The sequence below is a fragment of the Giraffa tippelskirchi genome, chromosome 3 (assembly GCF_054371585.1).
Source record: "Giraffa tippelskirchi isolate mGirTip1 chromosome 3, T2T-mGirTip1v1.2.pri, whole genome shotgun sequence".
Classification (NCBI taxonomy): Eukaryota; Metazoa; Chordata; class Mammalia; order Artiodactyla; family Giraffidae; genus Giraffa; species Giraffa tippelskirchi.
The window spans coordinates 161,162,858-161,178,610 of NC_137277.1; the positions used below are offsets into that span (position 1 = coordinate 161,162,858).

General features: G+C 41.1%; 1 protein-coding gene across 19 annotated transcripts in view; it reads right to left on the reverse strand.

Moving 5' to 3' along the window:
• Nucleotides 1-12,168, reverse strand: part of FN1 (fibronectin 1) — a 69,720-nt gene extending 57,552 nt beyond the window's left edge. For all 19 annotated transcript variants that reach the window (XM_081583066.1, XM_081583065.1, XM_081583060.1 and 16 more), the window contains exons 1-8: nt 11,594-12,168; nt 10,536-10,664; nt 9,437-9,574; nt 7,820-7,951; nt 6,472-6,609; nt 3,669-3,827; nt 1,197-1,388; nt 143-322 (exon numbers count right to left, since the gene is read on the reverse strand). In XM_081583066.1, the coding sequence (XP_081439192.1) occupies nt 143-322; nt 1,197-1,388; nt 3,669-3,827; nt 6,472-6,609; nt 7,820-7,951; nt 9,437-9,574; nt 10,536-10,664; nt 11,594-11,750 (1,225 nt within the window). In that variant the 5' untranslated portion in view covers nt 11,751-12,168. The remainder of the gene's footprint in view (nt 1-142; nt 323-1,196; nt 1,389-3,668; nt 3,828-6,471; nt 6,610-7,819; nt 7,952-9,436; nt 9,575-10,535; nt 10,665-11,593) is intronic.
• Between the last annotated feature and the right edge of the window lie 3,585 nt (nt 12,169-15,753).

Consider the following 15,753-nt stretch of genomic DNA (forward strand, 5'->3'; position numbering starts at 1 on the left):
AAAAGCAGGAGAACTCAGACCTGCCTCCTATGTAGTCTTCAGCCTGTGGGAGTGCCTACTGATTTTCCCATACAAGCATCTTTAGTCATGTAATGATCCCAATGTGTTTTCTCACCGTTGTGTTTTCCCTTGGGATACTCACCAGTATGATCTGTACAGAAAGAATATTTCTGGTCTTGCTCATAATTGGAAGTTGTGCTGCACCAGAGGTGTCCGTCCTGCCGTCCTTCTGTCGTGCAGGAGTAGAAAGTCCTGCCATTATAGGTGAATGGGATGACACATGGCTCTCCGTTGGAATTGCCACCATAAGTCTGGGTTACAGCTACAAGCATAACCAAAAGGGTCTCAGTAAACATAGTTGCACTTGTCTCCACTATCGTTCCTTATTTTCAGCTTAACTGAGGCTGACCTTGTGTCCTCAAAGGGGGGTAAAAATACTATGAGTATGACCAGCTATAAGTATTAACCGGATCATAGTGTTATCAAAATACCTTACTCAGAAAGCCACATTTTTTTTGTGGGTAGAACAACACCTGAGTTCTTCTGACATCCATTGTTACCACCTCAGCCGCCATGCCTCAGTTTCCCATTTGCAAAGCTATTGGGTTGGCCAAAAAGTTCATGCAGGTTTTTCTCTAAGCTGTTACTGAAAAACTCGAATGAACTTTTGGCCAGCCCAATATATTACTACAGGTTAATTAAGGATGCTGCTCAAGTGATCCTGGAAGGGTATATATGGCTCTGTTGGTGCTGTAAGAATTAATATATGAAGCTGTACTAAGGGAAAAGTCAAGTGCACCAATTATTATTGCTACAATTACTACCACTTTTATACCCTGGAACAGTTGCATCAGGTTGTTCAAAGAATTTACACCACAAAGCTTCAGAACTTTGGGATATGGAGTACTAAATAGGGATGGATTAGTTTACTCAGAAAGTAACCTCTTGTAACATTTTAGACAGATAAAAATACACAGCAGCTTAATACTCACTATAGGAAAGAAAATACACAGATTAAGACTGAAAAAGAAATATATCAAATGCCAACGATGGTTGTTATCATAGGGTGATAAGGTTATAAACTTTACTTGTTTGTTTTATTGTTTTACATTTTTTTGGTAAATGAATGTATTGCCTTTCAAAGTCTAAATAATAAGAAAGTTATCGGTCCTCTTTTTAAAAAAGATAACGCAGACCTGTCTCTTGGCAGCTGACTCCGTTGCCCAGGCAAGTGCAAAGCATTTGCTTATTCCCTTGTGTCTTCAGCCACTGCATCCCCACAGAGTAAATCACACCGCTGTCTGTGACACAGTGACCATACGGAGGTGGCCGAGGATGAGGCTGGGGCTGGTAGATAGCCGTTTGGACATCAGTGAAGGGGCCAGATCCTGAGGACATGAGAAAGAAAAGTCACAGAGCTGGTTAAGGAAAAGCTACTTCCTAGAGTAGTTTTCTGGGATCTTCAAGGTCTCATCCAGATGACTCTGCAATCCGTCTTCTTACTGAGCTGGGATTGGAAGGAAATGCCCCTCCCTCTTTGCATTAGCTTTGGCACTCAGCCTAAGAAATAATCCGCAAGAGGCTACCCAGTGTTACCTACCTTCCAGCTTACCTGGAGCTACCAGGAGTGTATTTCCAAATCACCAACATTATTCTGCCACTCCACAGAGCAGGTACCTTCAATGACCACTTACTCATCTCAGCGAGCCAAAGCCCATGACTTTACACCTAACCCTAGCCCTCTACACCTAACCTCTGATCAGCTCACTTCATTCTTTCCATTTCATTCAGCTCAGACCACTCCATCCTTTGGTCTATGCCTCATCTGCACTGAGCTTCTCATTATCCCTTTCTGTACCCTCAGCTGTCCCCAGGCTTTTCCCTTGGCCTGGAATGGTCTGTCTCACCATCTCTTAGCAGCTCCCACTAGCCCAATATATCTGGGCATCTCTCTTCCTGATATTATATAGAGAAGCCTCTGCCGCTCTGCAGCAGACCTCTCGCCATCGATGTAACTCTGAGCTCCTCCATGCCCTGGGCAACCATATTGGATTTCCTATTCACCACCCCTCCTCCTTCCACATTTCATTTCTCCAAAGATTATTTGGGAATTCTGTTGTGTTTTTTTCCCTAAAATCAATCAATCCTCCTAAGACAGCTTTCATTTCAGAGTGAGACAACAGAATATGTTGATCTTTTCTTTAAACATAGAAATCTGTTCTGTTGGGGGCCAGGCCCAAGGAGGAGCAGAATTAGAACTGAAGCTAGAATGACTGGTAGACTGAATTCAGCATCTCTCTAAGACAATCCTCTCAAGACAGCTTTCCTTTCAGAGTAACACTGGAACCCAAATACTTCATAGACAATGGTCCCAAGGTCACACGTATCAGGGGAACATGGCATCTGTTTTCATACACCCCACTTGGGAGAGTCACAATGCAAAAGAATATTAAGCTCCAGTAGAAGAAAGTTTTTATTGGTTTAACCCCATGTCTCTCAAACTTTTTTGAACAACAGAGCCATTTCAGTATTAATATTAGTAATACTAATAAAAATAGATAGCAATCATTGAATGCTTACCCCCGATTAACCTCACTACCCTTTTTAATTTAAACTGCTTCAGTAGGCTGAGATTTGTAATTGTTTCTTTTTTAGGTTAGCAGCAATTTTACTGAAAGTAATCAAATAACTCAAAAAATGTTATTAAATCCAACCTTGTTCACCTTCCTAAGTGCTCATGGCAAGATGAAAACTCATCAAAAGCAGGAAAATCCAAGTAAGTAATTAATACTTTTTGCTAACTGACCTATTGAAGAAAGACTAAACAATAATGCTAGGGCACTGTATAGTGAAAACTTGATAAAACAGAGCAAGAATAATAACAGAAGTACACATTCTTGACTGCCCTCTTTCTTTCTTTAGATTCTTACAAAACAAGCTATAATGCAAAGATCCTAGTCTTGTACTAGAAATAATTAAAACTTATTTTTTTAAAAAAGCTTAGATATTGTGTCATTCCTTCCCATGTCTAGGACTCCTCTGAATTTTTCAAATTTGAAAGCCAATACATGAAGAAAATGACTGTGCATGATTTTATGGGATGCAACAGAGTTTGCTGGGGCATGGAAACCACACATAAAGGATTGTTTCCACAGCAAAAAGAACAGAATGTCAGGGTAAGGAGATATATTCCATTCTGAAAAAGAATAAATGTACTTCTCCCCCTTTTCCCAGCAGAAGAATCAAGGGATCATGTAACTCAGCAAAAGTTCCTCATTTCCATTAAAATGTACTTTAGATATTCAACATACATACACAAGGGTATGTATGTTGAATATCCACATGTGTATCGATCTACAGATCTCGATATATTTATTTATATCTTTGTATATAAATCATGTAGGTTTCATGATATTAGTAATTTTTCTTAGCCATCAGTTTAACCTCTTGGAACTAAAGTTGGTTTTTTCCCCCAAGATCCATTTTAGTTTCACCTTTATTTAAGTTTAAAAAACTTGACTTTAAACAAAGTTTTAACTAACAGTCTGCAAAGGAACTCAGCTTCATAGCCACATCATCCTTCAAGGGCACGCCAAAGGAAAGGTGGCTTTGCGGAAATGCTTTGTGCAAGGTGCCCCTGTTTGGGTCCCCGGGGCCCCGTGCCTCACCTGCAGATGTGGTCTGCAGGGATGTATGCCTCTCACACTTCCACTCGCCACGGCCATTGCCTGTGCAGATGCACTGGAGCAGGTTCCCCCGGTTGTCTTTCTTGCTCCAAGTATCCCCAATTCTATAGGACGTCCTAGTGTCCTGATCGTTGCATCTGTCTGTGTCAGAAACGAAGCGTTAAAACATGTAAATCAGTTTGAGCTTGGCAAGTGCTTGATGCAAACCTAAAATAATAATAGAGTTGTTTCTAATAAGGACCTACTGTATAGTACAGGGAACTCGACTCAATACTCTGTAATAATTCTGTAATGGTGGTGGTTTAGTCACTAAGTTGTGTCCAACTCTTGCGACCCCATGGACTGTAGCCTGCCAGGCTCCTCTGTCCATGGGATTCTCCAGGCAAGAATAATGGAATGGGTAGCCATACCCTTCTCCAGGAGATCTCCCCAACCCAGGAATCGAACCTGTGTCTCCTGCATTGCAAGCAGATTCTTTCGACTGAGCTAAATGATCTAAATAAACGATCTAAAACTGACTCACTTTGCTGTACACCTGAAACTAACACAATACTGTTAACTATACTCCAATAAAAAGTTAAAAAAAAAAAAGGAGAATACAGTTGCTTCAAGTTTAGTAAGCTGATTTTGGATGATAACTTTATATTCAGCTGTGGTGCCACGGGTGGTAAACTTCTGAAAGATGTGATTGCATTTAAAACACTGTGAAGGAAGCTATACGATGTAGTCTAATTCCACTCATCTGTTTGCCAGAAAGCTATTTTTCACTGACCAGATTCATCCACTGGCTTTCTAGTCTTCCCTTTCTATCCTTCTCTGGCTCTCCTGGCTTTGAGTCATGACTGTTTACAACCTGCCTTATCATAGGGGATTTTCTTTAGAAAACTAGAAACAATAGGGAGGCAAGTAGGTCTCAAAGGGTCTCAACCAACTGCCCCAAAGGAGCTATTAAAAGATAGCAGCATTTGTTGTTTCATTTGTTATGCAAAACAATTCAAGGCACCACCAACTTCTCTGACTAAAATATTCTCTCCCCTGGTCCCACCCCACCCCCTACCAAACACAAACCTATTTAACATTACTAACAAAATGACATCTTTTGAATTGCTCAAGGTGTTAACTCTCTGATGGGAAAGTGAGATTATTAATATAAAATAATGTTTGTTTAATGTTTGTTTAGTCGCTAAGTCACGTCTGACTCTTGTGACCCTATGGACTGTGGCCCACTAGGCTCCTCTGTCCATGGGATTAGACAGGCAAGAAAATAAAATGATAATTTGTAACTCAATTACCATTAGTCTGTGATTATCTGGCAAATAAATTGTTTCAATTATAATCCAGCTTTGCCCATATGCTGCAATGTGATAGAAAGGATTTGATTTGTTTGTGAAACAGAACTACACTGGGTTAGATAAAAAATAATTAGTTGATGTTAAATTCAGACAAATACAGACACATATTGATCTCCCACCACAGCAGAAGTCTGAATAAAGATATCATTGCTGGTGACACTTTTCCCCAAATCTCCAACCAAGTGTTGTCTACCCCTGAACCTCCATTGTACTATTTCAGTATCTGTCTCAAAGTGTTTAATTCTGTGCTTTGTAGAAGATGAATATATATAAGCCTTTCTCATCATCCTGACCTACTTACTAAGTTCTCTTTGACGAGTCGGCTAATGTCCAGTTCATTTTTGCATCCCCACACCATCCTGAATAAAGTAGGGACTTACAAAATTTCATGGAAGAAATGACTTTTCTTTGAGAAGCTTTTCCCAACTTGTTAGAAGAGCTTTAAATAATAGATAAGAGTTTGAGTCAAACATCTAACTTGTCTTAAACTAAAACATTGCTGCTGAGGTCTTGGAAGTCTGATAATCATAATAAAATTTTAAATGCAAAAGAACTGGCAAGGTGCTCAAAAACATTTAGTTTAAATTGCTATCACTGTTCAAGAGAGATTATTTTTTGCTTGCATGAATTCAAATTTGGATGGTGAACATGATGAGATGGTTAAATACTTTCAGCTATAAGACATATTCAAAATATTTAGATTTGATTTTAAATGTATAACACCTATAGTTGATGGCTGTTTTGCTTCCACAAACTTTATAGTTTCACATTTCAAAAAAGGAGCATTGAATCCCTAAGGCAAAAAGTAAGGCCTCGGGGCAATCTTAGAAGGAGCTACTGAGATACCAGTGTTTCTTTCAGAAAATTTCAAAGTTTAGCTTCTTCACAGCACTAATAAACCTATAGAGACAATGTTCTTAACTCCAGAACAGACACATAATTTAACCTGGGATAAGTACTTTTTATTTTCATCAATTTTGCTAATGTATATACCTTATTTAAATGTCAAGCATAGAAGGAAACCCAAAACTTTAGAGCTTTGCTCCTCTCTGTATCAAGAGCACTCACATGCCCAAAGATGCATGTGCCTGTTATTTTAAAGATTTCTTTGCTACTTAGAAAATATCTCAGTGATCACTTAGATGAAACATTTGCAACTTACCTTCAGGTCCACAACACATTTGGCATTGAAATGAACATTAAAGTTCTTTCTCAGTAGCTGATAACCTAAGACCTTATTGAACTAAGCTGTTTTGTTTTAATTTAGTCTTCTTTGAAGAAGTAGAATAAGTTGGTTACAAAATTTTTCTTGACACCCAAATGTTAGCATGTTGGTGGAACGGGTGTTGTACGTGATATCATATGACAATTCTCTCTAGGAATCCAGAAAACAATGCCTGACCTCATCTTTAACACACAGATCTAAAACGTACTTCTGGAGGTACAAGTGATACGTCCACTGCCTTCTCCCAGGCAAGTACAGTCCACCATCATCCAGCCCTGATAAGGCTTTTCCCAGGTCTCCCCGACAACGTAGGAAGTGCCAGCAGCCTGATCAAAACATTTCTCAGCTGTAGGGAAATTGGAAGGAAAAACCGGAAAAAAAAAAAAAAAAAAGGAGTTATTTCGAATTGTGCTGTTTCCCTGTAATTTAAAGTGTATTGTGTAAGCAAAAACCCAACCACATTTTTTTAAGTGGTACTCTGTTCAAAAAGAAAGGCACGCCCTGTAACTAAGCACAGAGCAAGTAACCAAAGTGAAAGGAAGCTCCAGCCAAGTTGGCAGGCAGAAATTCTGTTCTCCTAATAAGTACACGGGTTGTACATTTTCAGCTAGTACCGTCCTTCACACCAGTATTTTGAGCAAAAAGGATCTATGTGCCTCCTGTGGATCTATGAATCTCTTGCACATTGAGACTAAATATGCAAAATTCCAATCTTAATTAAAAATGACCAATTATGAACGCCTGCATAAAATGACAGGAAAGCTATTTAAAATTTGGATTTCTGTAAAAACAGAGGCAACACAAAGAAAATAAAAACCTCTGCATTAGAGAACAACAATCAGAATAAAATTTATAGCCAGAAACTCTTTGTATGTATAGAGTTCAGCTGAAGATTGACACCAAAAGAAACAGCAATTTTTGACAAAAAATGACCAAGAGATGACAGAACACACACCATATGGTGTTTATATCCACTGAGTTCCAATAAAGAAAGATGTTAAAAGTCTCATTTTTTTTTCCTTTAAAAAACTTACATCTTGATCAAGGAGAAATCTCAGAACAGATCTTAGAGAAAACAAATGATTTCTTCCTAAATCTTTCAACTCTATCTTAAGCTTTGAAAAAAAATTAAGACTTCTATTGATACGTGTATGCTCAGTTGTGTCCAATTCTTTGCCAGCCCATGGACTGTATGTAGTCTACCAGCGTTCTCTGTCCCCAGAATTTTCCAGGCAAGGATAATGGATAGTGCTTGAGTTGCCATTTCCTACTTCCGGATCCAGGAATCGAACCCAGATCTCTTGCATCTCCTACACTGTCATGCGGATTCTTTACCAGGGTGCCACCTGGGAATCCCTAAAACTTCTATACATGGTTGGGAATTTGAACTGTTTCCTTGAAGAAGACTATGGATTACACAACATTTCATTATTTTAAATAAAATTCTCAGTCTCTTATCTTTTTTATTGGAAGGCAGGTATCTTGTCATGTCAATTTTGACTCAACCCAACATTCTGACTGTGTATCCCACCCCCATTTATGCCCAAGTCACACACCTATGGGCTTGCAGGTCCATTCTCCTTTCCCGTTACCCAGACACACACACTCTAACATGTAGCCACCAGTCTCGTGTGGTCTCCTCCAGGTGTCACCAATCTTGTAGGACTGCCCCCCTTCATGGCAGCGGTCTGTTCAAGATAAAAAGCAAATGTTACAGACAGTGGGACAGAAAATCGTTTTAAAACAGAGAAAGCCTCATATTCCAACCCCTTCGGTTAGCCAAAGAGAGCAGCTTTCCCATCAGGGACAGGGGAAAAGTTAACAGGTCTGGTCATTTAGGGTCCTTCAATTGAATGTCTGGTTTAAGCACAATGGGAAACCACAGAGGAAATCTGAATAGCAAAGAAAGGAGTCATAAATCCTGGATCCCCAGAGAGATCACAGGAAATTGAGTTCTAAAGGAGAAAAGAAAGGCTGCCAGGCATGGCCTCCACACACACATAGTGGGTTGAGCCTGAGACTAATTCAGTGCAAAAGGCACACTAGACCTAGAATTCCAGCTTTCAGGATGTGGAGAGTCCATATTTCACTCTAGGATAGAAATGTCTTTTTGATGGAAAGCAAATCGATGTATACATAGCAAGTGTGGAAATCTGGTTAAACACAAGGGCACATACAAAGGTTAAACTGTCCACTATGTAAACACTATGGAACACTGACTCTTAACATTTACCAATAATCTTGGATAAACTCTAAGATTAAATATAAGACAGGCTGATTGGGCTTATTCACAAGAAACTGATTTGTCTTTTCCAGAAGGCTGTACATCATGCTTTTTGTGGGGGGGAAGGGGGGGTGTGGTGCCGCTTAGTTCCCTGACCAGAGATTGAACCTCCACCCCCTGCAGTGTAAGCTCGGGGTCTATACACTTAGACTGCCAGGGAAGTCTGATTTGTCTTTTGGACTGAGCCTTTAAGAGACTTATACAACGATGGATTAAAGAACACTAAATGCTGTGTTAATAGAAGCTATTGGTAACCCAATGAATCATACTGGAAAGTTTGACTTAGCTAAACTAGAATTGCTGAGAGTAAGTCCAGATCCCTAAGTACCTTGGAAAATTCATTCCACATTATTCCTAGGAATAGAGAGCTCTGCTTCCTGGTTATAACTACTGGTTACAAAGAAACCAGACTGTTTCTGTGAGATTCAAGCAATGTGTACATTGCTAACAAGACTAGCAGAGCACACAATGGCTAATTCATTCTTCATGACCATCTTTCCAATCACTGCGGATCACCACATGAGCAGTCTGGCTTGAAGATTCCCAGATAACATAAAATGGGCAACTCCTCTAAGAATGGGATGGAACCCAAGAGATTTATTTGGTTAGGCTACATACATATGTGTATACACACACACACACACATACACACACACTCTCTCTCTCTCATAAATGCAAACAGACTCAACACTGACTCCACTTGTGCTCAGAGCCACCTTTCAGAGGCACAGGAGCCAGTTGTACAGCCACAGAAGGGTGCCTGCTCACCTGGGATAAATCCCCACATTAGGAATATCCAGTCATGGATAACAGAAAATGGGACAGTGATGGGAATGGAAAAGTTCACATTGTGTTATTTCAGCGTCACTGGACAGAAGGCCATTCTTACTTGCAATGGTGCAGCTTATTCTCCCTCGGCCAGCCCCGATGCAGGTGCAGTCCCAGATCATGGAGTCCTTAGGGCGCTCGTAAGTGTCACCCACCCGGTAAGTGTTCCCAGTGTACTTGTCAAAGCAAGTCTCTTCAGCTGAGGGAAGAATGAAAGTCCATGTGAGCCTTATATAAGGAAAAACTTTTCTCTTCCACTACTCTCATCCAAGGGAAAACCTACTTTTCTATTCTGTGAGTAGCAAGGGACAAGTGGAAAGTTTTTAAAACCTGAAGTAGGAGATCTCAATTTTACCCTAGGGTCTAACAAAGCCTCAGTTTTCAACCTTTGACAAGTTCTCTAATTTCCTGGTGATGAATTTCCACTGGAAAGGATTCTCAGGCGCTTAGGAAAAAGCTATCAAGTCCAACCTTAGGACCAGCTAGATTGTGAAGGAAGGACTTTAGATTCCTCTCTCTGGCTCAGAAAATCAACCAAGGTCCACTTAAAAATAAACAATCCGAAGAGCTCCCACCCCCACCCCAGCACGGGCCCTTGTTAATCCTACTATTTCCATTTTAGCCTCATTGGCGGTTCTCTGCAGGAGTTGCCATAATTTACAAGAAATAGATCAAGGGTCATAAAGGAAGGAGAACTTTGAAGTGGTCAGTGGTTTTATGTTGAACTGCAGCTGACAAATAGCTTGACAATGTACTGCCCAAAGTGCTTTCTGTCCCATAAGCTTACAGTCTAAGATTTGCAATTACTTTCTAATAAATTAGAATTTTATAGGCAATTCTTTTTCTTAAAGGGAGAAAGAACACATATCGTTCATGTTTTTCATCAAACATTTTGGGAAAGTAAAACAGAAAGAAGACCCTAGAAACTACTTTGGGATATATTTGTTCTTTTGTTTTAAAGGTAAAAAGAACAATATAATTTGAAAAGCAAATATAAGCAGTTATTAAACATTTTTTAAAGATAATTCTGTTAGGGAAATGGGATATGTAATTTTACTACTAATCTTAAATTTAATCAACAAGCACTACTTCTCTATTAGATTCTAATAACTATAATAATTAGAAGATACTAATAACTAGGTAGGCTCCCCATCACTTACGTTCAGGCTTGCTCTCACAATTAAAGCCCCGGCTCCCTCCATAACAGGTACAGATCAAGGCACTGCCCAGGTAGGTGCGCTCCCACTGTTGGTTTATCTGATAGTGCTTTCCATTGTCATAACAACCAGCTGTAAGAAATGAAGAAAAAACTCATTAAATTTGGATCCTTCCTTTTTCCAAAGTATGGAATTTTCTTGCACAACTAAATTGATGAGCCTAAGGAACAAACGAAGGGGAAAAAAGTTAATCAGAGCATCAGAAGAATTAAAAGCAACTAGATATCCAAAGAGTTAACCACATATTTGCACACATAGATATTTAGGTATTCCTTTTGTTTTTCTTTTGACTTAGTTAAACGTTATACAATGATGTCATTTCCATCTGGCCAGGGGTTTGCACCAAAGGAATGGAAACATTTTGAAAAGCAGATAAGTGGGAATTACATTTTAAAACGTGCAAGGAATTTCGGTGCTCTTTGGGGGGTAATAAGTCAAGAAGGGCAATGCTAAGCAGTTTCCATTAGCCAACGAAAAGGGAGGGTGTGTCTTTGAGGAACTGGAAGAGGAATTCCAATCTCCGTTCTTAGAGAAGCATCCTGAGAAAGCATTCTGAAGCAATTACATCTCATTCAAAGTAGGAACAACTAATTATTCAGCTGCTCTCCCCTCATCCGCATTTTGAAAGTATTTAACCAATTACTTAGTAACAAAGAAAATAAGCGTAAGGACCACACTAATCCCCAAAATAAACATTTAAAGGGGTGCATCATTTTTCTCTTTAAAGACGAGTTTTGGTTAATTCAAAGGAGGATGACCTGAGTCGGTACCAGCCCTGAGGGACATCGCTGAGCTCCGCCTTCCAACGCCTTATCTTACCTAAGCCCACAAAACCATCCTGCTCAAAGCCAGTCTTTTATGCCCCCCTCTCATTTAGGAGTACACACACGCCACACGCCACACGCGCGCCCGAGCGCGCGCACAAAACTTTAGTCACAACTTTGGTTGGCTTTCCGGCCCCGTCCTGAGGCAGCCTGTTCCAGCCCACGGTCAGTACTCACGTTTGCTCTGACTGACAGTCAGCGGGGACTGGGGCTGAACGATCTGCTGCGCCTGTCTCCTGCTCTTCGAGGCTCCCGCGGAGGGTACCGCTGTCCCCAGGGACAGGACGGCCAGCAGAAGCAGCGGCAGCAGCCCGGGCCCCGGACCCCCGAGCATCTTGAGACAGTGAGGCAGCTTGCCACTTAAGTTTGGTTCCCTTCGCAACCTGCGGGCGGAGTCCCCTTCCAGTACCTCCAAGAGAGTCAGGGCTGGAGGTTAGGGAAGAGGAAGGGTAGAGGGACAGAGGGGAAGGAGAGGATGAAAGAAGTTGTGGCTGCAGGTCCCCTCGCCCCTGCTCGCGACTAGGGCTTCCCCTCCTCCCCTTGCAAAGCGCAGCCGGCGCGAGCGGCCGAGCCCCGAGAACCAGGGTTTATATGGGACGGTCCCTTCCCGCCCCCCGCGAGGCCCCGGGCGCCGGGGAGGAGGGACCGGCCGGACCCCCTCCCACCCTCCTCCAGCCGCAGCCGCCGCCGACCGCGCTCCCATAGGCCCAGGCTCCGGGTGACGTCAGGGGAACTGTGGGTTCGCCTTGAACAAAAGAGATGCTGATCGCCCGCCAGGATTGGGACAAGAGAACTTTTTTCGGTTTCCTTTGCGGTCGTCAAACTTTTGGGGGGCAGAAGGGGAGGGATGGGAAGCGTCTGGAAAGGGGTAGACTGGGAGGAAAGGGAGGGGCTGGAGTCCCGTGTAGCCAAGGGATCGCAAGTCCATCCTCTCTCCCGCCCACCCCGCTTCCCTTTTTTAAATATTTTATTGGGGTGAGGCGGAGTGGGGGGGGGTTCAGATTGCGTCACCGCTGGGGGTGGGGGAAAGTTTCCGCTCACTGGAGTGTACTTCGACGGGGAGGAAAAACCATAAAGTAGCCACCACCTTGCAGCTGTAGGAATGTAGACTTTGCCGTCCCGGGGAGCGGCTAGCTTTCCTGCGGTTCCCTCTCTTGGGTCTGTGCAATGACTGGGGACTCACTTTGCCTTCACAGTTAAGGGAGGAAGGCGACGGAGGGCGGAAGAGAGAAAGGATCCCTTTAATGAGCTTCTACTAAGTACCAGGAATTCCGCGGGGCGGATCTAGAGGGAAACTCGGAGAACGAGGTTTCTTTGGAAAGGACAGAGCAGCCGTTTGCTTTTTTTTTTCCCCCAAATATGCATGAAAGTCTTCTTGTCCTGTGGATGGGATGCCTGTTACCACTGAAAACTGGAAAGTTGGACCGACCTTGGAGAGAGAAAGATCGTAATGTCCTTGCCCATGTTCACCGTTACACAGAACAGAGATCGTTGAGTCATTAAAAGTTGAGAAAAGACCATTTCCAGTCTTTCCTTCTTCCAGTCGCTTCCTTGCTTTTATTTGGCATTTTCATTTGGTAGACATCGGTTTCATCATAGAATTCCCCTCCCCCAGCCCCGCTGCCAGACTTTTTTTTTTTTTGCAAGTGTTACTTACTCTAAGAAATGTGTAAAGTTCCCATTTAAGATTTCCCAGTCTTTCCCTCTAAAGGCATGGGTAGAAAGGGAATCTGAGAAGTCGCTAGCATTTAGCAACTCATCACATCAGTTCTATTTACAGAGAAACACAAGTCACACTTGCTTTTTAAAGATCTTCAAAAGGAGAGTCCTCAACTTTCTTCAGCAATTCCTGAAAGATCTAAACTCAAAGTTTTGCCTCGCTAGTTATGTTAGTAGTGCAGACCTCCCATTGGCTTTGAGAATCTATGAAGACTTGCAAGCAGGTTTGTCTTTTTCTGCGCATACTTAGAGAAAAATTCCCGCCTTTGGTAACTGCCATGGGTAATTCGAACTCGGGTCTATAAAATGCCCAACACATCAAAGGCACAAAACTAACATTTGTTTTCATTAACACAGGGAATTAAACGGGAAAAAAAAAACACAGCAAATATCAGTTTCCTACAAGAAGTGTAAAATAACTTCCTAAGGCATCTTTGTGACCAATTTTACAAGTGAAAGAGTGCCACAAATTTCCCCAAATTTAGAGTCCGTCTGGGTTAGAGTTTTTTTGTTTGTTTGTTTGTTTTTTCAATTTCTCATCATCACTTGACAAAGCAGTGTTCTCTTTCACGCATAAAAGAGCCCCTGTAAAATTCTTCGTAAATTTCTGGGAAGCCGATGTCCCTTCCAGAGGGAAGGGTACCAGGAAATCAGGATGTAAACAAGATAAACTTGAAGCTAATGCTTTCTTAAAATATACAGATTCTGGGGGAAGGAAATCAGTGGTTAAAAAGTATTTTGTCAACCCAAACCATAATAGTTTGACATATTTACTGTACTCAAAATACATAAGAATAATATACACATGAGAGCTTGGAGGAAATAGCCTAAGTGACTTACATTTCAGGAGAAACTGATATTTCAGTCTGTTGAAATATAATTTGCTTAAGGATACGGTCTATTTGTAAAGTTTCACAAGCAAAAATACACAATATTCTGACTGAATATTATAGAAATGGTTGACAGTTTACCCTTTTACTTAAAAGTGGCTTTTTTTTTTTTTTTAAACTTTGGAGACAGAAGCATTTTCTTAGTTAAGACAGCAAGGCTTACTGTAGTATTCTTTCATTATCAAAGCCCCTTGTAACTGTGTAAGTCTGTTATCTCTAGCTGGAGAGATAATTAAATCTCTCCATTCTAACCCTGTTCAAACTAGCCATGCCTGGTGTCCAAGGTTCTCTTGCACTCCCGTAAGAATTCTGAAGGCTATTTTGACAAAGATTGGTTCTTCAGCAAAGAGCGTCCTCCTATTTGTAGGATATATCTTTGCATTTCTTTTTCTCATCTCGAATTGGAGAGGGAAACGTGACAAAAGCGATAGAAAGTAGATTGATAGGTGGCTGGCACTGGGGCTGGGAATGGGAATCAGCTGTAAATGGTCATATGGAATCTTGAAGGGGTGATGGAAATGAATGCTCTAAAACTAGAATGTAGTGATGGCTGCACAACTTGGTAAAGTTACTGAAATTCACCATGTTGTAAACTTAAAATGGGTAAATTTTATGATATGTGAGTCGATTGTTGTTGTTGTTTAGTTACTAAGTCGTGTCTGACTCTGGTGATCCTATATACTGGCGCCTTCCAGGCTCCTCTGTCCATAGAATTTCCCAGGCAAGAACACTGGAGTAGGTTGCCTTTTCCTTCCTCAGGGATTCAAGACCCAGTGATCAAACCCTCATCTCCTGCATTGGTGGACTCTTTGGTGGACTCTTTACCACTGAGTCACTCGGGAAGCCCTGGTATATAAATTATACCCCAGCAAAGTTGTTTTTAAAATATCAATTAAAGCAAAGGATATCTTTAATCATTTTTACTTGTACCATCTTCTGATTTTGTTTCAAGGACATGTACTCAAGTGGCAGCAGCATATACAGGGTTGCCTCATTTCTTCATTTTTCTAAGAGGAAATTTGCCATTAATACAGTAGTAGATTCTTTCTTCTACACCAGCAACCTCTTGCCAAACCTAGTACTTGTGTGATGTCATGTGTGTCTTAGAGACAGAACATATATTCATTGACAACTGTGCCTGGCTTCTTCTTGGACTTGCCATGGAGATAAGATTTTCTCAGAACTTAGGTCAAATTAAATGTTCAGTAACAAAAAGGAACACATATATTTGTGTGTTGGGGGTATCATTTGGATGTTTTGTTATTGAAGAAGACTAATGAGGAACATGGGCAATTATGGAAATGTGAAGTGAATTGACTTCATTTGAGTTGAACATTATGGTTAAGCACAAAAGGAATTGATCAGAGCCAGTCATTTAGAGAAGACTGAAATTAAAGCAATTTAAGGAATAGTTTTAAAAGGCAGTATTTTCCTAAGTGGAAAATGACTTTTCTTTAACTGGAATACACACGTGGCAGACAATACCCGTCCTAGTCAAATCCCTTTGCTATTGAAAAACAAAATCTTATCCCTGATAAGAAATAACTTCTTGACCCTAAGGGTTACATTTAAATGAAGGTGGGCTGTTTTTCCTGAAAACCTTTGGCTTTTATCCTGTTCTTAATCTCTTTCAGTTCTGTTAGAGGGGAGGCCATTGATTAGGTGACCTTGGAATTCTCTGCCTTAAGAGCGTGTAGTGTCTTGTACTGTCTCACAGTCTTCTCTGGG